General features: G+C 44.6%; 2 protein-coding genes across 2 annotated transcripts in view; one reads left to right on the top strand and one right to left on the bottom strand.

The window, feature by feature from the left end:
- Positions 1 to 14,303, top strand: part of PARL (presenilin associated rhomboid like) — an 86,570-nt gene extending 72,267 nt beyond the window's left edge. The window contains exons 10-11 of the mRNA XM_085634109.1: positions 2,130 to 2,227; positions 14,073 to 14,303. Coding sequence (XP_085490235.1) covers positions 2,130 to 2,227; positions 14,073 to 14,169 — 195 coding nt within the window. The 3' untranslated portion in view covers positions 14,170 to 14,303. The remainder of the gene's footprint in view (positions 1 to 2,129; positions 2,228 to 14,072) is intronic.
- LOC146785206 (claudin-15-like) overlaps positions 1 to 25,460 on the bottom strand; it is a 404,144-nt gene extending 378,684 nt beyond the window's left edge. The window contains exon 1 of the mRNA XM_085634110.1: positions 25,430 to 25,460. Coding sequence (XP_085490236.1) covers positions 25,430 to 25,445 — 16 coding nt within the window. The 5' untranslated portion in view covers positions 25,446 to 25,460. The remainder of the gene's footprint in view (positions 1 to 25,429) is intronic.
- Between the last annotated feature and the right edge of the window lie 526 nt (positions 25,461 to 25,986).

Genomic DNA, 25,986 nt, shown 5'->3' with positions numbered 1-25,986 from the left:
ATTCCCCCACGAGCCCACTCAACAACTAAGTTAGGGGCCTCCATGGCTTTCCTAGGAAACATTCCTTTGCAGGATATATGTAGAGCAGCCACCTGGTCCACTACACATACATTTACAAAACACTATTGTGTAGATGTGCACTCAAAACAGCAGGCAGCTGTAGGACAGGCTGTTCTCAAAACTTTTTCAGACCGCTGCAGCTGGCACTGGTAGCCGCCGCTAATAAGAGGGCACTGCTATATATTCTATGCACAGATATTAATTCAGCAGCCCACATGCCTCGAACTGAATATGCTACTTACCAGTATGCATCTGTTCTTGGCATGTAGGGCTGCTGACATTCATATCGCCCTCCCTCCTCCCCGGCGCCTGTAGCAGCTGCAGCTCTCAGAATTACTGTATAGCATGGTCATCACTTTCTGTATCTACTCCATCACTGCCACAATGGCGAAAAACAATCTGAGGATGGAGAGGATGCCCATGCGCACTGTAGTCCAGGGGAGGAGTCACCTATCCCAGGATACTTCGAAGACTCTTCCAGGACAACAACGTGCAAACATCCGGACCCAACACTAGGCGGCGATCTATGCACAGATATGAATGTCAGCAGCCCTACATGCCAAGAACAGATGCATACTGGTAAGTAGCATATTCATTATTCTCTCCTGATATTAATTTGCATTGGGGGATCTTTGTATCCCTGTACTCTAATACTTTCAGATGTCAAAAGAGTATAGTATGATGGATACTCCTAATCGCAGTAATACTTCTAACTTTGTGAATACCACCAGGCTCCAGACTGGATCCAGGGCATTTTCTCAGTAATTCCTTGGGGTGCTGATAGGTGGTGTTGTCCAGCTCCACATCAGCCTCATCATGCCCCTGAAGCGACACTGGGGCCACATATAACTGGCACCCTTGCATGCTGATGTCGGTTTCTTTCTTTCCACGCCTCCAATGCGCATCCGGAGCTTGCCCCCTTGATTTCTGTCACTGAGAGGAACATATTGCTCTAAATCTTTTCATAGTGAACAAGGGATATGTCTCCTAAAACTTTAGAATTCAAATCCTGCAAGGACTGTCACAAATAGTTTGTATCTGCTCTCTGGGTTCCTCACACAACTGATGCGACAACTGCGTCAGGATGAACGAGAAGGCAAACAGCAAGGCAAAACTGTAATGTAGCAGAACACTGCTGGAAGGTGCTTAAGGGCCAATATCGTTCAAAGTTGAGAATGCTGATGCATTCTTGGTCACTGGGCTGTTCTTGAGAGACCTCCTTTTCCCATTCCAAGTCATCGGGCAAGTCAAAGTCCATGAAGAAGCACAAGAAGTCAAAACATGGCTCGCCTTCCTCACACCACTCTCGTCAAGAGAAGTAGCATGGATGCCAGAGTGCCTCCTGATCTTGCTCCAGATACCCGACAGCCGAGCAACTTCCTCAACTGGTCGCTACTCGGCCTTAATTTCCAGGGCCGCTGACGATACCGCAACAGGTCATAGCTTTTAAAGAGGCTTTATTGCATTATTTAGTCACCCTACCTGTTCTGTCTGGCACGCCCCAGGCCCCCATGGGACCAAGGAGGCCTCCAGTCAGTCAACTACCAGCAGATCTTCCCAGATGCCGCCTGAGCCTCTTAACCCTGCTACAGGGTCCGCCCAACTCCAGGTCTGATGCAGCGCTGAGATCTTTGCTGGTTCCCCATGTGTTGACACCACTGCTGACGCCACAGACCCTTTGGGGAGAACCAATTGTCCTTCTGACTCTAAAAATGAATCAGCCTTGACCGAAGTTGCACCAAACTAACTGGGAATGAATTTTAAATTCTTACATGAAGTGTATAGTTTATCTGATTCAAATGAGAATCAGGTTGCTGAATAATTACAACCAATTTTGTAAACTGACATACCATTCTGAAACAACACTTGTATCATTAACTGAATAACTAGTATGCAATCAGCAGATTTAGTATTTCAGGTGTCACAAAAGACTGCATCGGTCAAACACAATTTACAATTGTTATCTTTTTGTTTTGGGCCCTATCCGAAAAGAAATGTAAACTATTATGGAATATATCATCACAATCTTGGTGTATTGTGGCTGATTCTGGTATTCTGTTTCATTTCAGGCATTGAAGGCTATCCTGGCACTGGATACCGTAGGTTTAATTCTTGGTTGGCGGATATTTGATCATGCAGCACATCTTGGTGGCGCTATATTTGGAATGTAAGTGCTATTTGGTTATGTTAGAAATATATAGTAAATAGGCACTGTTCTATAAATCTTAATTACATCATGAGCATTAGTATTTTCTGTGTGACTTATTATTTGCTTGGAAATTAGGAATTTAAATGCTAGTGATAGTAATCCACAATCTTAATAATAGGCACGTGACCATAAAATGTGTGGGTCCTTTGTCACAATGAATCTAAGAATGCAGCATACCAACACCACCAAGTGCTAATGAATAGTTCTAACTGCAGATTCCTCGCCTTTAGAGTACTCTAAGGAGCCAGACTTGATCTGGTGACGTTGTCCAGTAATGCCAGTACGTGACACCTTGAGGCTCCACAGTGACTCTGTACCGCCTTACAAGTGACTGAGCAGAGCTGCGTATAAGCGCCACACCTGAAAAGTAACATCAGTTTCTTTCTGTGTGTGCCCTTCGACACATAATCAGAGCTCCACTCACAGCTTAACAGTCTTCCAATGATTTCAGATTCTTTCAATGACAGTGTGCAAGGGACAATGTCCGGTCTAAAATTGCAGGATTCAAACCGTGCTAGGGCTGCAGGAGGCAGATGTCGGGTGTAGAGCCGCACAGCACTTTTTTGTGGTGCTTGGGCTCCTGTCACAAGTTTGTTGTGTGATAAGTGAGCCCTGATGCACTCAAAAGTGATCCAGGAACTGGAGGCAAAGCTGTACACCTTTAGATATAAAAAGAGGTAGTGGTTGATGCATAAATTCTACTCTAAGACACAGGGCTCTCTGCTGTCTCTGTCACAAGACTATTCCTGTGAAAAGCCTAGCTCAAGGTCGAAGTCTTCCATAAGTCCAAATCAAAGATGCGCCATGGATGGAAAAAAAGCTAAGCGGGACTCAGTGCCATCCTGCCACTCGAAGACTGGTAAGTGGACCCAACGGTGTCAAGCTATAGATCTAACCCCTCCAGGGTTAGCCATCCAATTAATTAAAATCTTTATTCGGTTACAAATATAACCATACAAGAAACAATATAATAAAACATAAGGCAGCACATTTCATAAGGCCCCAGTAAACGGATACATTATTTATAATGGATATCAAATTAGAATATATTTCATAGTAAAGACAAGCTATATTAATAAAATTACTTAACATACTAAAACAATCTCATCATTACAAATGTTTGGAAGCAGAACTATTGCAAGGCACAAAGATATTTAGACAGAAAACATTACAATACCTAATGCTAAATAGCACGACCCTACAAATCAATTGCTCAGCATACTAAATATCTCATTTTAGGAATATTTAAAAACAATATAATTATAAGGTGCAATCTTATTTTGATAAAGGACTGTGCAGTGAGTAAAGGTACACAACATGACCCTACAGATCAAGTCTAAGATCCCCAACTTAATTGAAAATAAATGATGCAGGTCTGCACTGCCAAAGACCAGCATGCTTCAAAATGGAAAACAACTATTTTAGAACTGTATAGAATTTACAAAAAGCATGAAATTAATTGGGCAACGCAGTGAACAATCATCACATGGGCATACTACGTCCTTATCAAATTATTGACCTGGTGTCAGAAACGAATCTAGGTAGCTTAAATTCTGAAGCCTGATGTGTATCAAAAGATATTTGTGCTGTAAATTTGTTACCTAAGTAAGGTATGATACTTTTCCAAATAAAGGTTGAATTAATTGGTAATTTGTAAGAGTTTGCATCTGACATTTACAGCTGGCTCTAGCATTATTGCAAAAATCATAAAAATGGACCTTAACACTGCTCTTGCAAGGGAAATGTATTTTGTGTGGCTGACTGAACAACTCGGACATGTACAAACTGTGGCATATGTTCTTTATGTATTCCAATAAAGGGATTTTAAGGGCTTTTTTTAGTTTAGGGCATTTCTGCAGAACCAGCCTATCAAGACCAGTTTCATGCTTAGTCCATATAGACAACCACAGAAGCAATGGGCACAATTTAATATAATCAGTCATATAACCGAAACCTAGTTCAGCATGGCAAACATAAGTCGAAGTAATCTAGTAACCTCCTCAACAATCCATTTTCCAATATCTGCAAGTCGGGATAATCCAACACACCCAATAGACCTGCACCATAAGTTGCAATGAATGTGAAGACGTTTAGATTTATATACTGCCTTCAGCTCATTTAGCGGTCTGATCCCCAACTTGAAGGCAAAACCGAAAAGTCCCTTGGTGCTCCTTGCAGACTCATAGCTCCTATTCAATCCTGGTGCTTTCCAGTTACAAGCTTCATTAAATTAAACCCCCCAATAAGGAAAAGTAGGTACTGATACAATCTTAGAATTGTTCAAATAGTAACCCTTGTTTTTCAACCTAGTGATGGTCAATGGAGAGATCTAGATCTCGCATAAACGATCAAGTAGCTTTTGAAGCCCTACTAGGGTTCTGGCAATGAGCACCATATCGTCGGCATATAGTATTACAAGGAAAGGGCAGGAGCCTACTTGAGGCAAGTCGAAATTCAAATCCATAAACACAAAAGGAGAGGATGTGGCGTAACAAGCAGAGCTGTCGACTTTGGAACTGGGGAATCAGGTTAGAGTCTTGTCTCAACATCCTGTGATTCTGGGCAAATCACGTAATCTCCCCCTTGCCTACAAAAACATGAATGTGTCCTTGTGTAATGTAACTGGTTCTCATGTAAAGCGCTCCAATACCTTCGGGTCGAGTTTGCTCTATGTATAAAACTGCAAAAAAAAATTACAAATTGCCCAGGGATATGGTATACTTGCTAATCAGTGAGTACAAGTTAAGACATTGTTTGATAGTACAGATACCTGAACAAAAACCAATCAGTAGGTATGAAAGAACATGATTAACCCAGGCCCATGTTTCAAGGCGATCTAAGACAACCCTGGTCATAATTTTAGCTGTACTATCAATTCAATATATGACCAGTAACATTTAGGGTCAGATGTATCCACCTTCTTAAAAATTGATACAATTGTAGCGTGGACCAATATTGTGGAGGGCCTTGCTTCGAAATTGTCTTTAATACATTGGTCAGCAAAGGGGCCCATAGATCAATGTCGCCCTTAAATAAATCCACCTGCACCCCATCTGCGCCTGGTGCCTTACCACCAGGGCACCTGTTTAGAGCCACAATCGCATCTAGTAATTCAGTAACCATACTTCCGTGGTTCCTATAATCCATATCCTCCCCCTAGACATCAGAAAGATCTGTACTGATAGAGGAGACAAAATATAAGTTGGAGAAATGGATCACCTGTTTACTAGGGGGAATCAGGTTGTTAAGCAATTCTGGAATCCCTAAAAAGAGGGCAATTGATAGCCTTAAAAAAGGCACAGTTGTCTCTGCACAAGCTGGCTATCAATAGAGATTTGCAGGTTCCATTCTAGTAGCCTTTTTTTCTACGTTCAAGCTCCCTTTTTTATATAAGCCAGTGGTGGCGCACATCATCAGTACTCCTAGATACTGGTTTTAATCCCATAAGCTTTCATTATATGCCTTGGAACAACGTGAATCAAACTATCTGTTCAACTTACCCCCTAGCACCCAGGGAAGGGTCGATTGGAATCTCCCTACTGGAGCTTGATAGTCTAGCATAGGAACATAAGAGGTCTATCGATTCCAAAGTAAAGAAGGGAGAATAATGCAATTGAAGGATACAGACATCATTTCACTGCAAGAACCATGCACCCTTCACTCAACCCCCTGGAATGATTTCACAGTTTACGTAGCCCCGGCTATCGAATAACAGGTGGGGGGCCTGCCTTGGGGAATTTCAATTTATGTAAAACATTAACTGGCAGTAACCACAACACTACTCCATAAGGGAAATTGAGACTTTATTATTATTTTGGTAACCCAAGTCAACAAAGAAAACTGGAATATGACACCATCACTCATAATAGGGAGTATCTGCCTGCACCCAATCAAGGGCAAAAGCGGGTTAACACTAGCGTCTCTACTCCCAGCATTAAGAAGACTAAAACTATCCCATCCAGAAGCAGTGTGGGTAATTATGGGATATTTTAACGCCAACTTAATGAGCACAGGGTTAAATGACACACTCCAGGATCTTGAAAATTAAATCTGGGCTATACCACCCAATCAGAAACAATTCAAAAGGCCCCCGAAAAGCAGGGTAAATTACTAGGTGATGCATTTAATCAACTCGGGGAAAGGAGTTGGCCTGACAGCTAGGGCGGTCGACCTTGAATCTGGGGAACGGGGTTCGAGTCTCGGCAACGACGCTGAATATCCTGTGATTCTGGGCAAATCACTTAATCTCCCTGTGCCTAACAAAAATGAATGTGTCCTCATGTAATGCAACTGGTGCTCATGTAAAGCTCTCTGATACCCGATACCTTCGGGTCAAGGTCGCGCTATATAAAACTCTATATAACTGAGCCTTCATATATTAAGTGGCAGGTTTGCAACCGATACACCAGCTGCCTACACCCACATCTCATGCTTTAGGATGGCCTCTTTGGGCTACATCTGGGTGTCTGTAGCCCACTTTCAGCACATTGGGAATTTTAAAGTAGTTCCAAACCTGGCAAGTGACCACGTAATGCTAAAATGCGACATCTTGGCCCTAAGAACTCGCCGCCCAATAATTAGGCACATTGGGAGTTCTAGAAGAGCATGCAACGATGAATACTGTTCAAAAACGAAATCTAGGCTTGTGGGGGGGTTGCTGGTCTACTTTCTGACCAACAGTGATGATTCAGGACAGCACAAGTTCATGCCCAACAGAAGCATCCTCAAGGGGCAAATAGCTGGCCTAAAAACAGACTTTAATAAAGCGCTCAATTCCCTGAGCTGTGACAAGAAAGGAAACCTATGACTGCGGAGCAAGGTTGCAATGATAAGGACAAGATATAGGAAAACTCTATATGCCCGAAAAAAGAGGGACGAATCCTGCAGATGGGCCTAATCACTCAAGATAATGAAGTCAAAGGACTGAAGGGAGTAAAGAGTGTCTCAGCCCCAAAACATGAGCAGAAAACATCTAATGTTCCCCCGCTGAATGGGAGTGCTACATTGGAAGTTTATACAAGGAGCCATCTTCAGCCGGTTCCCCGGTTATTGAGCCCCTGTCCGGCAAAGACAGGAATCCACGTATAACCCAGGATCAAATGGGAAAAGTAATTATCGCAATGCGTACAAATAGCGCCCCAGGTGCAAGCGGCATCCAAGCTGCAGTAAATAAATGGTCACCCAAAATATTGGTCTCTGTAATGACCTCAATATTTCAAGCATGCATACTAGGGGCATCAATACCAGATACATGGAGAGGTTCGTTCCTAGCACCTTTATACAAGAAAGGGTCCCGCTCCAGTCTGGGAAACTATTGACTGATTGCACTTATAAAAAGATGGTCATGGTTTATCAAGGGGAGTTCGATCGAAGTATTACCTACAAATACCTTGGGCTTTGGTTGGATAGCAGGGAACGCTCTGCTCCACATATTCTTGCCTAACAGGCAGAAGCAAATTCATTAACGTGGGTATTCTATAAACTACAAAAGTCAGTGGTGAACCCCGACATGCAAAAAAGTTAGTGGTGAACCCCAACATGCGGCCCCTCCTGATGGTGATTTCGTACGGAGCGACGACATTCAGACATAAGTTGGCAAATTAGTTTGATAGGGCGCAATCAACCTGTTACAGAAGAATTTTCTCACTGCCAGACTGTACTTCAAATGCCCACATTTGTCGCCAGTTTTGTTTGTCCTAGCAACATCTGATATTGAAGGCAACATTTTTAGCCTATTTACTCAAATCTGAACAGGCAAAGAATGACACATGCGATTTGGGAAGTAATAAAGACCCCTCAAACAGGATGGCACAGATACTTGAATACTATACTGAACTCCCTGGCCGCATGAGAGATCTGGGCAGATGATCTTCTGGCACCCATAGCATGGAAACTACTGTAAAACAAGCAAAAATCATCTCCAGGTAGCAGGATATGCAGGCATTGAAGGAAAAGCGCACAGCAACTAGGCCATAATACTGTATGAGTCAAGCTTTCTCCCAATCTTTCTCTTGCCAAGGAAATCCCCTTAAACGCCTACTGGTGTGGCCCGAGAAAGTTTGACTATGACAATAGGCAATGCAGATTTTGTGCATGGGCAGACAAATTCTTGTCTCAAATTCTCTGCATCTGTGAAACGTTGCTACCTCTGAGAAAGTTCTGACTATGTCCAAAATTGTGGACAATAAAACATCAGGACTTGCCAGGATGCCATACAATCATGTTTGAAATGCGAATCAACTCCGTTATTCGGACGATTTCTCAAATTCCTCAAAAGCACTTTAGCAGCTCTGCAATCGACACGACCTCCGCTGGAAGATAGATGACATCACTGCTACAGATGGTCTATACTTTCTGGTTGCCAAGTACCATGCACATCATCCGGCCCCCAGTAATTGATCATCTACTAGAAGCCTGAAAGGCAAATCACCCCAGTCAGCTGCTTGATTTGTGAGGCTCCTCAAAAAGCGTTTTTTCAGATGACATATCTTTGTTGGGGGCGATAATACTGTTGCCATAGATGATCCGCTTGACGTGCTGTTAAATACTTTGCACTTTACCAGCCTCTAGGTATGGCGCTTCCTGTTAGATGGGAACTTTCACCTCGGGCACCTGACAAACTGTCCTTTAGTAAATGCAGGACTTGTAGATTTACCGCACTTTAATAGCACCATCCCGACAGTGCAAGCTTGTTTGAGGACTATGGGCTTCTGTTTTTTTTCTAAAGGAATAGCCCTTTTAAAAAAAAATTAAACAGTTGCTTATGGTTTTACTAAAAACTGAATTTATTTATTAACCCACGATGAATCTCTTTTCAGATGTCCTGTAATGAATTTAATTCATCTCTAAATAAAGAATATCTATCTCTCTGTCTATCTAACAACTGCCTCAGTCTCCAGTTCATTGTTCAGGCAATCATGAAGCATGTTCTGGTTCCTTGACACCAGTTCAGCAAGCAAATTGGTCTTATCAGCACATTCCCATCACATCTGAAGTCCCTTGTTCCCCTCTACCATCAGGGGACTGGATTAACACTGGGCTCCGTATCCTTTAAAACATCACTCAAGGAGATTAAGAGATTATGGTCACTAAACAGATTACCAGGGAAAGCAAAATTAGTTTAAAAAAAAGCCTTGTAGGTCATGTGACAAAAGTATAAACTCAATAATGCTAAGGTTATCACTCACTTTAAAACTTGGTTTTTAAACAGGGAAACTAGCATAAGAATCAAAAGCAAGCTGCAATCAGCGAGTGGTCAATAACAAATTTAGGGCTTCACCGTAAGGAGTGTGTTGGAAATGATCAACAGGCTTCTCGATAGTATCTAAAACCCCAGATGTGTTACCATTTGATAAAATACAATGATGAATATTAAAATAGCCCATCAAGACTACGGAGGGTGAGCCGGTACAAAAATTAGGAAGCTTCTCCAGCTCCCACCCAAGGAATTACTAATATTAATATTGTTGGGGTCGAATTTGTTGTAAAAATTAATTCATAAAAATTCCTTAGATCCACAGTCAAATGTAAACAATTGAAAATGTGGTGGGGGTGGGGAGGTTGGGGGTCAGAGAGGGTGAAGGGGAGGTGGGGCAGGGAGCGTAAACGTGGAGCAATATCTGGGTTCTCAGAAAACGGATTGCTAAGCATATCGTTTTCTAGTGTAGTTACAGATGTAGTGGACAGAGTTGAACGTGCACAGTCCTTTTGAATACAAAGCAGACCCTCCTTATTAGGGTGTATGCATGCATTAGAATCCAGAATACATTCCTCAATAGTGCTCGAGCAACCAACAACAGGTCCATAAATTAATTATCAATCCCTCCGAACTATGGTTTTCTCATGGATAGAACCTAGAGCAGGCTGTCCACCATTCAACATGGTGCCCGTGTTAGAAAGTACTGCAATTGCAATCGTAGTAAGTTTAGACATGGTTTTCCCCATCCCCTACAATGTGCATAGTCCTTTACCTTTTTAGCTGGTGATGGTGAACAGGGTGAGTCAGAACTCAATTTTGTCCCAGATTCTTCAGCTAGAGCAATAGATAGTGGTGCCTTTAAAACGTATGGACTGGCCCTTCTCCCTCTAATTGGGGGGAAAGCCAGAGGTTTGAAGCAAAGTGGAAGTAGTAGCAGGGTTGAGATTGGTGTTGTTACCAGAGGCCTCAGACACTGCTCTCTTGTTAATGCCTAGTCTTTCTTCCACAGAATCAATGTCTTGGTTAATTGCTCTCCCATTGTAATAGTTAAGGAGATAGCAATACAGCTAGTTAAAGGTTGCTCCTTGCCGGTGATGGCTACAGATTTCCTCTTAACCATTGTGCAAAGCATAGACATAAAGCAGTGCTGCAAGTCTGGCAGTAAAACCAAGAGGGGTAGCTGGCCTCCTTCTGGCTCTGATGGACGCAGACAGGCCCACTCTTGGCCCTGGCACAGCCTGGGCACATTCTGCTGGGAACCAAGATGTGTTAGAAGTGCTCAAGCTCACCTCCAGCAGGACTCCTCCCACTCAGCAATAGCAAAGGGGTCTGGGCACTCGAGTACTGCCCAGACCCACTTCCAGCAGACAAGCATTCCTGTTGTCATCCATATTCAACCTGCTCTCCAATTGGTCCCTGCACATTCTGAATTCCCTAGTCTGTTGTCGACCCTGTAACAGATAGCGCCTTTCAAAGAAGCCATGCTGCACATTTTCAATGCGCTTCTGGCTCACTCTGGTACGTCTTCAGGCCCCACGGAAATCCTGGGGTCCCCAGTCACGCTTCCACTTGATGATCTGACCCTGACTCCAACTACCTTCTCGGGACCTAATGCTAGACCTGTATCGATGCTGACTTCCACACTATCACTGAGGCTGACGTTGTTCCCTTCCATGACATTGCGGATACAAAGTCCACCAGCCCAAGATTTTCTCAAACCCCCAACCAGTGTTGGCCCGCTCCAGGCTTATGTCACTCCATGAGATAATGAAGGCACAGTCTCTTAATCCTATGCTCTGCCATGACCCCAGTGCTTTAAAAGGCTAGAGGCTCTCTTCGGATCCGATTCTGATGCGGATTAGAATATGTCCCTTATGACACTGATGAGGAGGGGGGCAATTTACTTCCTCTTCATTATACTAATGATAGCTTACGCTGAGACTTCCAAAATGCCAGTGGTTTATACACCTCCCTGGAAACTGAAGCAGACTCACCATCAGGGCCTCCAATGGAAGAAAATGCCTCTTAAGCAGTGGTGGTATGAAAGGCAGCTGAGCCCTAGACATTCAAGTGTCCATGTTTGAAACAAAGTTGAATTTACTAGCTTAAATTCTTCAGCCAGGGACAGCTTCATCGGAGCCACTGTTGCCATTCAGTGACGCCCTTAATGTCACTGATGGCAACATAGGCCTTTGTTCTGGCCCTCCGGTTAGCTGACCTGTGTCAAGGGAACATAGACCGACCTCTGGTGATCTGGATTTCCTGACATAATATCCTATACCGTAAAGCATGGTAGTCTAGTCATCCACAAGTAAGGCCAACCCAAATTCTTTTCGACTAGTTCTCTGGATAGAGCGTCATACTGAATTGATGCTTTCGAAAAGATGTTCTCTTCAGCTAGCCCTTAGATCCATAAATGCAGTGTGCCTTTTAGATAGTTACACCCATGCTTTGTGGAACACTCTTATGGAGGAACTTCACTCTTTCCTCCTTCAACTCCTTGGTTGTTACACAGGTTTTATTTTTTACTAGGGATTCCTCATGTACTTTGTGCATTTACCTAATTACAAATTACTCCAGGCACCAGTGTTGCTTAGGAACGAAACACTTCCTGGCAGCCCTGCACATACAAACCTTTCAATACTTCATCTGGGAATGGGCAATGGAATAATAAGTATTGTTCTTGGGGGGAGGGGGGAGGGACAGCAGTGAGCTGCCTGTACTATTTCTGTAGTCACATGTTGCTTCCAAACTCAATCCTTCTAAGGATCGGTGAAGCTTGTGCTCCTAGCACAATAGGGAAGCTCAAGGGCACTTCTGGTATCAGTCCTCCTTACAGTCTATTGCTCTGTTTATGTAAGATGACAACTTTCTGATCTTTGAAGTGTATCCCACTCTGGTTTGCAGCTGTCGAATAGCCCTGTTGAATCTGCTCCTTGTCCCGCCTTGATGTGTTAGGCAGCCTTTTCCCTCAACTGGAGTGCACTGGTGCAACAGGTTCAGCACTCAGCAATTATCTCCTGAGAGCGCAACACCTCCAGATGTGTAGACACTGAGAAGGCCCCAATGCAATCTCATCTGCCAAGCCTCTGTTGCCATATGCTCCAAATCCGTATCCAAAGCAATGGCCCCAGCTGAGGTTTCTGCTGCTTGGTGCTCTCACCAACATGCTTTCATAAGCCAGAATTCAGGTGTGTGGAATAAGCTCATTTGGTGAAAAAACAAACTTAATGAATATCAGGTAGCAGTGATGGAGAGCATCCATCTCTGAGCTCACAGTGGCATGCCCCCCAAAGAAATGGTGTCTGTGATGAAGGACATCTGGTGCAGCATTAGTCTAACCGGTTGTATGACGGAACAACACTGGGAAATACTCTGCATGCCTTTACCTCTCATTTTTTACCGTGCATTTTTTAAGATCGCTTTTGCTTTTACAACGTGTGCCTTTGCCACGCATTGTTTAGATGTATATTTATATATATAAACAATATGTGGGGAAAGACCCCTCCCCCCACCCCCCACCCCCCCCCCCCCCCCACACACTCCTGAACTTACCTTCAATGTGTGGTAAAGGCATACGTTGTAAAAGCATATGTGTTCTAAAAACATGGGTGGTACAAAATGTGTGGTAAAGATACAGCATGGTAAATAACTGGTTGTAAAGGCTGTTTCTCGTCTAACCATGTGGTAAGTTGGTGGAAATGCTCTTTCCTTTTTCATTCAAAATAGCCCTTCTAATGCTAGTAATGAGGATATATTTAGCCCTTTTGGTCTTGAAAATTCTTAAGTGCTGCATATTTTCAAGAGGTCGAGGAAGGGAGTTACCATACTTGCTGTCTCCGGCAAAGTAGATATTAGCTTGGTATTGTTGACGAGGGCAATTTTTTTTTTTTTTTTGTTGTTGCATATTTATATAGCGCGAACTCGACCCGAAGGTTTTGGAGCACTTTACACGAGCACCGTATTTACATTCAGGGGAGATTGTGATTTGCCCAGAATCACAGGATGTGGACGTGACCCCAAGGCTCGAACCCTGGTTTCCAGCACCAAAGTCGGCAGTCTAGCCGACGGACCACGTCCTCTCCCCTATGATGTTGGAACACAGATCCATGAACAAAGTTGATTGACCTATGTAGGCTGATATTAGAAATTATTGGGAAGACTGTAAAGACGCTATATTTTTTTGTGATGGTGATGTAATAAGAATAATCTACATCCACTCTTAAATCCTACTCTGCTGAATTTAAGAAATTCAGTTCCACGTTGTAAAATGTATGCTCTGCACAGACTTCAGGTGATCAGAAAAAATGTCATGATGTCAGATGGTCGATTGCTGATAGCATTTGATGAGTTAAGGAATCCCATAATCCCAAGCACTGTACTAGCAGGTTTAATCCTTTGATAGTCATTTCTCTTACAAGGCCAACCACATGTATTGGTGGAGTTTTTGATCTATCATATAGGCATCTCAGAATAGATTATTTGCCTGTACTGCTTGTACGATTACAATTGTAATGGACATTAAAATAGCAACAAATAGTGAGGTGAACAGTCTTATTCAGTATTTTACTGTGAATAATCATGTATTGTGTTTATTGTGTACAGATGGTACGTGACCTATGGACATGAACTGATATGGAAGAACAGAGAACCACTCGTGAAAATGTGGCATGAATGGAGGACTAAAACCCCCGGAAAATAAGACTTTTAGCGTTGTCATTGTAATTTCACACATTTTTTTGTGTTTTGAGGGGTTTTATCTGCTGTACAGAAAATATTGGACTTCCTGCTTTTATGTATGTGTAAATTAATTTAATAAACTCTTGGCAAACCACATTTTATTAAACTTTGAAAACGGACACAGTATTGCACGCATGTGATCTCTGCAAAGTACATAGGTATAAGGTAAGTATTATACAAAAGAGTTGAAGAAAAAAGGATGACATAATAACCCCTTCTGTTTCTGTGTACTGTTTTTCTCTTCTCCGTTTAGGAAAGTCGTAAATGTCAAAAAGGAAATGTCTAAACATTATGGTGACTATATTGAAGTGTGTTGTAAAATAACTGTATTGTCACATGTTTGACACATTTCACAAACTTGGGACATAAATAATAGAGGTTTTGCAGCATGTATCCTTTTTTCCGTTGTGGGCATTACCGACCACCATTTGGTGGTAAGCTCATTCGTTGTATGACATTGGACCGCACCCCGTAAGTTCCTGTGCATGGTCACCATCTTCAGATTCTTTTTTCTACCTTTGGCTCTGGTAGCAGCATGGAAGGGCTCTTAAGAATCCCAGGGAATAACAGGAAAAAAAACTGAAAAACACAGAAGAACACCAAAAGCCACGGGAGGAATGTGCGAACAGAGAAGGGAAGCCTTCTCAACCGCGACAGTGGACCCTGCCAGTAAATCCCACGTGGCCGGAGAATAAAGAGCAGAGAGTCAGCAGAGGGTCATGGAAAATAACGCTTTTGAATTCTGCCCCAACTGCCACCACAAGTTCACGCAGAGGGACCCACACGAGGTCTGCAGTCTGTGCCTACTAAAAAATCACAAGGGCGAAGATTACGAAGCCTGCGCCGAGTTTGTGTGGAATATTCTCAAGGTACGACGCTGACCGAGACTAGCACGCCACGCCATGGATAGCACCCACAAGACGCAGGAATCCATGAAAGACCTTTGCATATCCAGCAAAGAGAAGGAGAATGTCTAGAGGCCATACCAGTGCAGGAAGGGGAGTCCGACATCAAAGACACCGCAGCCGACACCAAAATGAGAGCAGCATTGAGGAAGGCAGCGAAAGTTGCCGAAAGAAAACTGCAGAAGGTAACGAAACTGCCAAAAGGCTTGGATGCTAAGTCTTCGTAAGCAGCCTCAGCGTCGAAACACCCGATGGCTGAAGGACATTACAAACACAAGGAGCCGCAAGAATCCTGACCAAAGGACTCCAGTGTGGACAAATCTTCAACGAAACTCTTGACTCGAACGAGTGCTCGAGAGGGAACAAAGGAAAAATGCAAAGACACAGGGCAGGGGAACCAGCAATGCCGAAAAGGTAGACGCCGCCTACTCTCGACGTCAAACAAGGAGCACTCATGGTCGAGTGGAAAAAACAATGTCTCCATGCCGAAATTGTGGCCCTTCTCCATGGGAAGAAGTTCAACAAATCCCTGAGAGAGTTTCTCATCCCAACAAGACCGTCTGGATTCACAGAGGCAGCGGATGAGCAGCCAGGCATGGAAGTGCTGGCAATCTGGGAACCACCGTGGAAGCCACACAAGGAAGAGCATGAGGAGTTCTCTAACTCGAGGATGAAGAGGAAGCAACATCCGAGGAACCCAGCCAGTTCGAGGATACATTTGCACAACCTTGACATCAAGCCCAAAATACATCAAGGGGGAACATCCCTGCGGATTCCTTCATTATGATGACCGCAAGGAAGAGAAACAATGCCCCCACATCAATCGGGCCACCACCAGAGAAGGAGAGCAAAAGACGGGACCTGGTGGGCAGAAAGATGGAGAGAGATGCCTCCACACAATGGAGGGTAGCCAACTCCAACACGCTGCTTAACTGCTATGGGCACCAACAGTGGGACGAGATTGAAGGGCTGATACAGCACCTTCCAGGGGAGTTCCACAAGAGAGCCAATGCCGCAGTCCAGGAGGGTAAAAAATCACCAACTCTTGCCTCAAATCTGCTTTGAATGTAGCAGGCATGGCCAGCAGACAGATGTGCATGGCATCACACTCAGGATGAATGCCTGGCTCAGAGTTTCGGGCTTCAACCCAGAGAGGCAGGCTTCAGTCATCAATATTCCTTTCAAAGGTGAGGCCCTGTTCTATCAAGCAGTAGACTAAGTGCTACAACAAATAAGAAATGACACTGCAAAGGCCATGGGGCACTGCAGTTCAAAAGATCTTTTAGGAGACGAGGAACAACTACCAGAAGACTGACAGGCAGGATGGGCTTTTTAACTGACCAACAACACCAGAAACACCAAAGCATCACTCCTCGGGCAACACAACTGAAACACGATCAGTGGCAACACCCAGCAAGCAACCCTTTCGAGGAAGGACAAGAGGAAGAGGCCAACCTCCTAAAGGGGGAGGATCTTCAAACAAGTGACTCATTTGCCAGACAACCCCACCACCAAGCACCAGTGGGGGCAAAATAGGAGGGTTCCTCCAAGAATCGATATTAATCACCTCAGACAACTGTATTTTAAACATAATAAAACATGGATATGGCATATAACTCACCAACCCACCGCCACATGTCATTCAAGAGTAAATACCTTTGGGGTACAGGTATTCCCACAACTGTGAAGAGAAGTCAAAGTGCGCATACAAAAAGGAGCCATAGAGAAGGTTCTCCCAAGGGAGGCAGGCAGTGGCATCACTCACCGTATTTCCTAGTACCAAAACAAGACTTAACACTGAGGCCAGTCCAAGACCTCAAGTATCTACACAAGTTCATTCAAACTCAACACTTCAAAATGGGAATGCTATAAGTGGTAATACCACTCCTAAGGAAAAAGGTTTACATAGCATCCCTGGATCTAAAAAGACACTTACTTGCATGTACCAATAAACCAGAGACACAAGAAGTATCTCTGATTCTTCCTGGACAGGGTACACTACCATTTCAGAGTGCTACCATCTGGCATAAAATCTGCGCCAAGAGTATTTACAAAATATCTAACAGCAGTGGCAACACACCTGAGAAAACAAGGCATCCATGTTCATATATACTTAGACGACTGGCTAGTTAAAGAAAAGTCGAAACAGAAATGCCGCCAACACATAACAGTAATTGCAATACTACAAGGCCTCAGTTTCACCATAACCCACGAGCTACCTTCAGCACAACCGGAATAGGTAAAAGTGCTCCTGTGAGCCACCCTAGATTCAAGAGCTGCGTAGGCATACAAAGCCCCCAAGAGAGGAAGCAATTGCAGAGCAGACTCTTCTTTACCAGAAGAGTCAGTCTCTGGCAGTGAGGACTGTCATGAAATTGATGGGCATGATGGCACCATGCCCTCCCCTCATACCACATGTGAGACTGTATATGCACCCCATACAACAATTAATCTGCAGTGGATAGTCACAAGTAAAAGGGGGCTAGGAGAAATCTAGTGGTTGTCACAGCAAGGGTGCAAAAGGAGATAAAATGGTGGAACCTGACGAATGTGGTTATAGGGAGACCTTTCAAATCACCAGCCCCCAAAGTGACCATTACAGCGGATGCACCCCACAAGGGTTGGAAAGCTCACATGGACAACCTGAAGGTTAGAGATCTCTGGAGCCCCACAAGTGCCATGAAACATATAAACTACCTGGAACTAAAGACCGTTTTCCTAGCCTAGAAAGCATTCCAGGCGCATGTAAGGGGACGGATAGTCCTGATCCAAACGGACAACAAGATGACTGTGTTCGACCTCAACAAACGGGGCGAAACAAAGTCCTTCCCTCTGTCAAGACTAGCACGGGAAATGCAGAATAGGCAAACCAAAGGAACACTATACTATCAACAATTCACCTGCTGGGGAAACAGAACACAGACAGATTGAGCAGGCTAGACTGCACCTCCCATGAATGGGAGCTAAAACAGGAGGTACTGGACAATATTTTTAGACGTTGTGGCATGTCAAGACTTCAAGTCCACCAATCCAGGGGGAATGCCCTGTTGAGAGACTGGTCAGGGAGATTTGCATATGCCTGTCCACTGATTCCCCTGGTCCCAATCGTACGGGACAAAGCCAGACAACCTGGACATCATTCATTCTCATAGCCCTGCAGTGGGCCAGATGGGCATGTGTGAGAAGTTGGCCTGGTATATGATGCTCACTAGTTAAAGTGATCACCTTGTACCATGCCAAGCAACCCTTATGGTGTGGTTGTAAGTCAACCTTTTCGGACTAGCTGCCTTAGTGGTAGCGTAGGCTAAGCAGTCTTTGAGGCTAAACTCGTGAAGCGTGTTAAGCCAGCTGTTTTACCAAATGCAACCCCCTTTTATACCAATGAAAGGACACCACACAGATATATATTCAAAATATATATGTATTTATTTCTCAAAGTAACCCCTAGTCTCTTTATGAGCACAGGAGCACAAATCGTCAAACAAGATTACAGTAGAATACACAGAAGTTGCACTTTATATGGATAGGCCCTGGTGGGCGCTCGAACCATATACTAAAATAGTGGTATAAGTACCACGAACAGAAAAGGGAAAAGGCCTAGGGCCTCTAGAATCGCTGGGCCTACAAGGAGCTAACTTCAGTTAGTGACCAGGAGGTCCACGGGTGGCGTGTTCCCATAGGTTTCAATGGGTGCGTAAAAAGTACAAAGTTACTGCAAAGAGGATCTTCCGGATGGACTAGGAACTCAAGATTTGGAACACAGGCACTAGAGATGTAATACTACACTTGGGCACAGGAGTGCCAGCTTTACCTCACCCACAGGAAGCGGGTGCATAGGCCTCGAAGTGCGTCGGGTTTCTTCTGTCTGTTCCGTGGAGCCTGAAGACAAAGATGCTGCAGGCGGTCGGTCCGGGAGAGATGCAGTGGATCCAAGAGTGGATCGGAGATGTTGAAGACCTGTAAGCAGAGGGGACAGTGTTCAGTCACTAGCCAGTGACCAGCGTGGCACCAGGTGGGTACCAGGCAATGTCGGGTGCAAACAGGAAGAAAGGTGTAGCTTGTCTCTGCAGCCACGTGGTCCCTGGAGGTCGACAACGTCCAGGAGTTGGTTCACGAGCTGTCCCACGCAGGCTCTTGCTGTCGGCGGTGTCGGCGACTTGATCGAAGCAAACAAGCCTTGGCAAAAGCAATTGTTGTAGGAGATGAAATAAGCTGATGGTTCTGACCAGCAAGGTCAGAAGGACTGCTCCTTTGGAGGGGAGCAAGGGCCAGTCTGGAGCAACCAGACCAGCGGTGTATTTTGTGAAGTTCGTCGCCAAGATGGCTACTAGCCAGCGGGCCAGCAACCGGTTAGGCGCGTCGAGTGGCAAAATGCAGAAGGGCCCCACGCAGATCGTGGAGATGCTGGAGGGCTCACCTTTGGTGCAGATGCTGCTCGAGGGTTGGGCTTCTCAGATCCCAAAGCACAACTTGGAGGGAGCCTCGGTTGTTGCACTTGTCAGCTTGTCGTGGTCGTTTCAAGATGGCTGGCTCCACGTGTCTCGGTGCCTCCACGGGTCTCCTCTTTTCAGGGACTGTGGATCGGGCGGTGAGAGGTCTGGAGGTCCAGGTCTTGTCAGTCTCTGGGCTCGGGCTCCGGCGGGAGGCGGCGGCAAAGCAGACGTTGATTCGCTGGATGGTGCTTGCGTTAGCAAGGTGGTCACTCCCTGACCACAGGGGAGATTTCCTTCAGTCTTCTGTGCAGCAGAATGTCGAAGTTCCCGTCTTCTTCTTAGTTTCAAGTTGATTCCAGGATGTCTGAAGTCTTAGGACACAGCTCCTACCTTTAAGCGGATTCTAGGGGCCGGACTACCTGCTAGGTCCCTCCCTATGGGTGGGACCAGGAAGGGGGGTGGTTACACCCCCAATCCTTTGTCCAGCTCGCCCCAGGCCCGGGACTGGTGTGCCCCAGGACCGGTTTGAACTGGCATATGCACCGAGGCTCCTTGTGAGCCACAGGCATGTCTGGTTTCTATTCAGCCCTACCTGACCAATACACAAAATCCTGTCTGGGGTGGTGCATGCACCTCCCCTGGCAGGAAACCCTTTGTCCACACCTCCCAAGCTGGAAGGACTCCCAGCAGCAGGAGGGCAGACTTGTGTCTGTGGTGGCAGCATCCATTTTGTGGAGCTGAGGCTATGTCTGATTTTACCCGGGTTTCAGGTACTGTACATGTCGTGTCCCTCTAGAAGGGTGGAATGCTAACCCCGTCGCCAGAATTGGCGAGGGGTTAGTATTCCAATTCGTATGACACCTTACTCGACATGTTTTGATAAAGCCAAACCAAAGATAGCATTTAACCGCAAGGTTCATAATGCACTTAAGAGTATATGGTATGACGATATCTGGAAACAGTAGAAGGAAGTTGTTCCGACCACTGCAGACCGGCTCAGCTCATGCCAGAGCACCATCTCACATGGAACCAAGCACTCTGCCTTCAGGATTGTTAAGGCCTGCCATAGGAGTGACTTATAGGTTACCAGGTGTCCCATTTAAGGTTAGGTATAGGTATACTACACCTTAGTAAGAGGTGATTACACCAACTTACCCCAGCTGAGTGATCAGCCAGTTGTGTCAAATTGTTAGGCCAAGCCTGGGGTGGCATAATACATGCTTCAGCCCCTGGCAGGCCTTGGGTACACCAATGCCCTGGGTACCTAGTGTACACTGGTACAGGGGCTGACAGGGTGATCCAACCAATTGGGTATGTACCTAGGGTACATGGAGTCCATTTTAAAGAGAGAACAGCCAGGCTGAGATCCTGAATAGCAGGATCTCAGGCCAACTAAGTCGAAAAACCAGCTAGACACTAGGCAAAAATTTGGGGGTAACCATAGTCAGATATCCACCTTCCTACAGCATGGTATTCAGATCTGCTGTAAATGACCAAAGGACTGATGATTCCAATCAAGGCAACACTGATCCTGCTAACTATGCAAAACAGAAGAGTGTGCCATTCAAAGCCAGCCACACTCCCCCTAGCAGCATAGCTTCCGAATACCTAGAATTTGGACACCCATAGCTACCTTCCAGGACTATAGGAATCCTGAGGGAAGCTAGAAAACTAAGCACGATGAAGTGCTACATGGAGGAGTGGAGCAGGTACATCCACTGGTTTTGGGACAACAAGAAGATGGAAGTAAGGACAGAGAACGAGATGGTACTAACATACCTCACCCACCTACTGGACAGCTTCCTCAGCTACGCATCACTGAAGGTTCACTTGGCCGCTATAGTAGCCTACACAAGAGGTACGATAGGGAGAATCTCTTCACACTACTGGTGGGGAAAATATTTCTGGAAGGATCAAAAAGAGTAGCACCACAGAGGGTAGCACCAACACCAATGTGGAACCTGAACAAGGTGCTCATACTATTAATGACCGAGCCTTTTAAACCAATGCATAAGGCAGATTTGAAGTTTTTGACCTTAAAGACTGCTTTCCTATTAGCGATCACGTCTCTACCCAGAGTCCACGAGCTACAAGCATTGACGATACAAGAGCCATACCTGCAAATCCACAAGGACATGGTTGTCCTATTAACGAATCCACGGTTCCTACATAAGGTGGTATCTCAATTCCATGTCAACCAAAACATCCAACTACTGGGTTTTTTTTCCCCCAGGAACCAATGTCACAGGCTGAGAAGGCGCTTCTGTCACTGGATGTGCAAAGGGCACTAATGTAGTACCTACAGGAGACAAAGACATTTCGGAAAGGGAACCAACTCTTTGTCTTCTTTGCAGGGCAAGCAAGGGAACACTGGTGACCAAGAGAACAATCGCACAGTGGATATTGTAGACTATACAAACTTCCTAGACAAGGGCCGGAAGGACCCTACCCGTACGCCCCAGATTGCACTCTACCAGAAAGAAGGGTGCAACCCTAGCGTTCCTAGCAAATGTACCCATTGATGACATCTACATGGCCACGACTTGGTCAACTCCACATACCTTCACCAAACACTACTACGCAGACATCCAGATAAACAAAGAAGCACAGGTTGGACAGAGAGTACTACAACACCGGTTTGCCAGCACACCCACATTTCAGCCCAGCCTATCCAAGGTACAAAATACAATTACTTAATCAGATGCACAGCATGTGAATCCCGAAAATGATTCATGCTGCAAAATGAAATGTTTACTTACCAATCAAAGTCGTTTTGCAAGTTTTACAGCCTGAGGAATTTTCTGGATTCAGATGTGATCCACCAGCCTCCCCAGAAACTGGGGAAGAAGCAAACAGTCAAGGAGAGCAACACTTCAAAAAGACAAAAAAGGGGGCGGAGGTTAGAGAAAGAAGACAAAAGAAATTGGAGATGGTGACCATGCACAGGAACTTCAGGGCATTTTTTGATGTCACACAAGGGATGGACTTACCGCCAAATGGTGGTCGATGACGCAAAAAAAAAACGATAGAAGAGCGACACACAAGTTTCCGGACCCAACCACTAGATGGCAGAATAAATGCACAGCATTTGAATCCAGAAATGTATTCAGGCTGCAAAACTACTGCTACTGGCAAGTAACCATTTCGTTATTAGCCACTCCAATGATGGAAGCATCGCTTACTTTCCCACAATAATTAAAACACTTTGGCCCGTTTTTGAAAACATTGGACTAACTCTAGCAAAATTTTGACTTTGTAGCAGCCTCCTTTCTAAAATAGAATTAGGTTTTTTTGTATTGACGAAGTGTTAAAATACCGTTAGCTGACACGCAGTTAGGGACTTAAGGCCGTGGTGGTGTGACTTGTTCAGAAAGGCAAAATACTGGATTTCAGAAAGCTGGTTTGGGGTAGGGGTCTAAGGGAAATCAGAAGTTACTGGCTTTTAGTTGTGCCAGTTAGGGCCATTTATCTCTGGTTTCCAGGGACCTCTCTGTATTGCACGCTTTCAAACTAGGGTCTATTACCCCTTTTACGATTTTACTCACAGGACAGCAAGGCAAAGAAGTCCAAGGCTCACTCAGTGAGAGCACGGTGTTAAAAATTCAGACCTTCACAACATATACCTGTCACAATCAATGTCCACCTACTGCTTTCACTTTGAAAAGTACTATAATGTACACAAAATAATATATATATTCATATATGTACACTTACTGTTGGCGAGACAATTCAGAACCTCTCCTAAAGGATCACATTCAAATTACCAGGGTATATCTGTTACCTCGAGGGTTTTTTTATTGGGGGGGGGGGGGGGTGGAGATGTGTAAAATGACTCCAAGACCCTTGCCTATGTCAGTAATCTGATGTTCTGTGTTCCAAAATGCCTGGTTCTATGTATAACAGTATCGTGACAAAAAAAGACCTATTACCTTCAACCTATGCTTTTCATCATCATAAATGTAGACCTACAGACTTTGTCCTGGCTTTTCACAACATAAAAAGCCTGCTGTCTTTTAATAGTCCCTTAACTTTATAAGCGAGAAAGGCCTCTACTGCCTCTTTATTGGCATTAATATTCTTGCTAAAGAGATAACACTTAAGATAAGCCTCAAATTAAATACCCAAAGATATATCACTGTAGAGCATATTCACGTACCAGTCCAGTCTAAATATAACACATAGTCTCTCACTAGAGAGACTGTCAATATTTCTGGCCAGACTCAAAGATTTTGATAATGGAGATGCAAATCCTACCAGTCTCCTGCTTTGTTTAACAGTTGCCTAGCAATTAAACCATATTTTTCTGGTTTCCTTTTCTCTTTACTTTTAGAACAGTAACAGAGGCTCTGGTGTTACAGCAGGCTCTTCTGCCTCATTTAGGCACCAACACTCACACTTTTCCAGACAAATCTGTTGTTGCAGGTGCCTTTGCCTCATTGGGGGTGCCTTAGTAGTCTAGCATCCACCCACTCCTGTGTAACTTTCGCCTTACAGTGCCCTACTGGCTTTCCGCCATTTCTTTTAGTGCATCCATCTAATCCATAGGCAACAGGTGTGTGCAGCTACAGGTGACATGGGCGGTCATGGTCCAGAGCACGTAGCCATAATAGTAGCACATTCTGCTGGGCCTAACATGCCAAGTCAAAGTCTTACGACCTATCACAGGAGCATCCCAGCAGTGGTATGTCTAAAAGGAAGGGGAGTTAATGTTAAAATTTGTGAGCATACTGACGCAACACACTTGAAATAGCCTTAATTAGATAACATGCAAGCTCCCATGTGTTTTTTGGCAGTCATTCTTCTGTGTTTTGAAACATGAAAGCTTGTAGTCATACTATACATTTTATGTTCCTTGCTGGTGAGCACAGCCACAGTACTCCACAGTTAACAAAAGCAAATGGTAAGTGGAACTGTTGCTATGTTGGTCCCCGCTGCACCGATTTGCAGAGTTGGGATTATTTTGCTCCAGGGGACCTGCTCTAGGCATGAGGGATATAAGCAGGTGGACTCCTAGACTAGGAACAATGGGAGATTATCATAACTTGGCAAACACTCTTTCAAAACCCTTAGTCCTAAAAGTCTGAAATATATCCCCAGCCATTGCACCTCATCTTACTCCCGGCTGCAGTAAATATCTCTGTAAGAGCTCTAAACCAGCGCTCTCCGTAGTCACATACACCTACATGGTCCTCTTGGGTGCTACAATATTAAGGCAGAAGCCTTTTGTGTCAGTTCAGCAAGGCTAACCTATGGCACAATAGGCACATTCCTGCTCTCAGGATAGAATCAAGGACTGGTGTTGCTTGGATATGTATTTACCTTAAAGAAATGAAAAGACGAGGTGTTTGGCAAAACAGGAACAAGCTGGTTTAATTAAACAGCGGCTGTGAGGATCTGTACAGAATGCATCGTAGGGAAGTCAGTAAACAAGTTTGAGCTGGCATTATAAACATTTTGTGAGGTACAATAAAACAATTTCTAAATTCCTGAATAGCATCTCAGTTGTAAATTAATAAGTTTGGTTATCAGATAAGGACACAGATGGCTCTAGACCTCTGGGGAGAGCTAGTGTGGGCCAGTCTGTATGTGTCTAGATTTCTGGCATGAGGAGCACATGATCACTACTTGTGGTGTGCATGTCGTGTCCTGATTGGCTGAGTTTCTATCTACATGTGGTATCTAGCTTTGTGCTATTTTTGGGGAACACAAGCCTTTGGCCAAACGTGTTTTATTGTCGCCATTGCCTTGGACCTGTTTGTGGTGCAACTATCTATCTGTGGGATCAATCAGGGTATTTCCTGGGTGCACGTTTGTTTTTGGGTTAGGAGAGCTGCCACCTGTGACCTGGTATACGATAGACATGGGTGTGGGTCGTTCGACCTACCTGACCACGTATCCATGACTCAGGGTTGATGGGCAGGTCTCCTTTGGTAAATCCGACAGAAATGATGTGACTTCACTGGAACTCCTGAAAATAATATGGCAGTCACTTGTGTCATTTTTATCTACATTCTCAACATTGTGTATACAGTTGTCATAGCATTCATTGATACTGTCGTTACTGACATTGCCACAGTTATATATGCTGAGACATGCCTTGGGAGTAAAGATCCTGGCCTTTTTTCCAGGCTGCCTGCTCAAACTTTGGATGGGCCAGTAAGGTAGCATGCAGAATAGCTACTGTCTGTGAGTTCCCCCCTAAACAACCCAAAAAAGTAGGGAATAACAACAAACGTAACATTGTCCCTGGATGGGTGACCTCAAAGTACCAGAAGGTCTCAAGGGAGATGAGGTGTTTGGGTTTGTGTGGTGACTCAAGATGTCTGCTTCCTGTCCAGTCCACCCAGCCCACCCCCTTCAATCCTGAAGCCGCCTCAGAGCTCTCTGTGATGGTCACTTAGTGTCGGTACCAACAGAGTCCCCAGATAACATCTCTAGCAT

This window comes from Triturus cristatus, chromosome 11 (genome assembly GCF_964204655.1).
Source record: "Triturus cristatus chromosome 11, aTriCri1.1, whole genome shotgun sequence".
Lineage (NCBI taxonomy): Eukaryota > Metazoa > Chordata > Amphibia > Caudata > Salamandridae > Triturus > Triturus cristatus.
The sequence above is the reverse complement of the archived record's forward strand: the minus strand, read 5'-3'. Positions and strand labels throughout refer to the sequence as shown.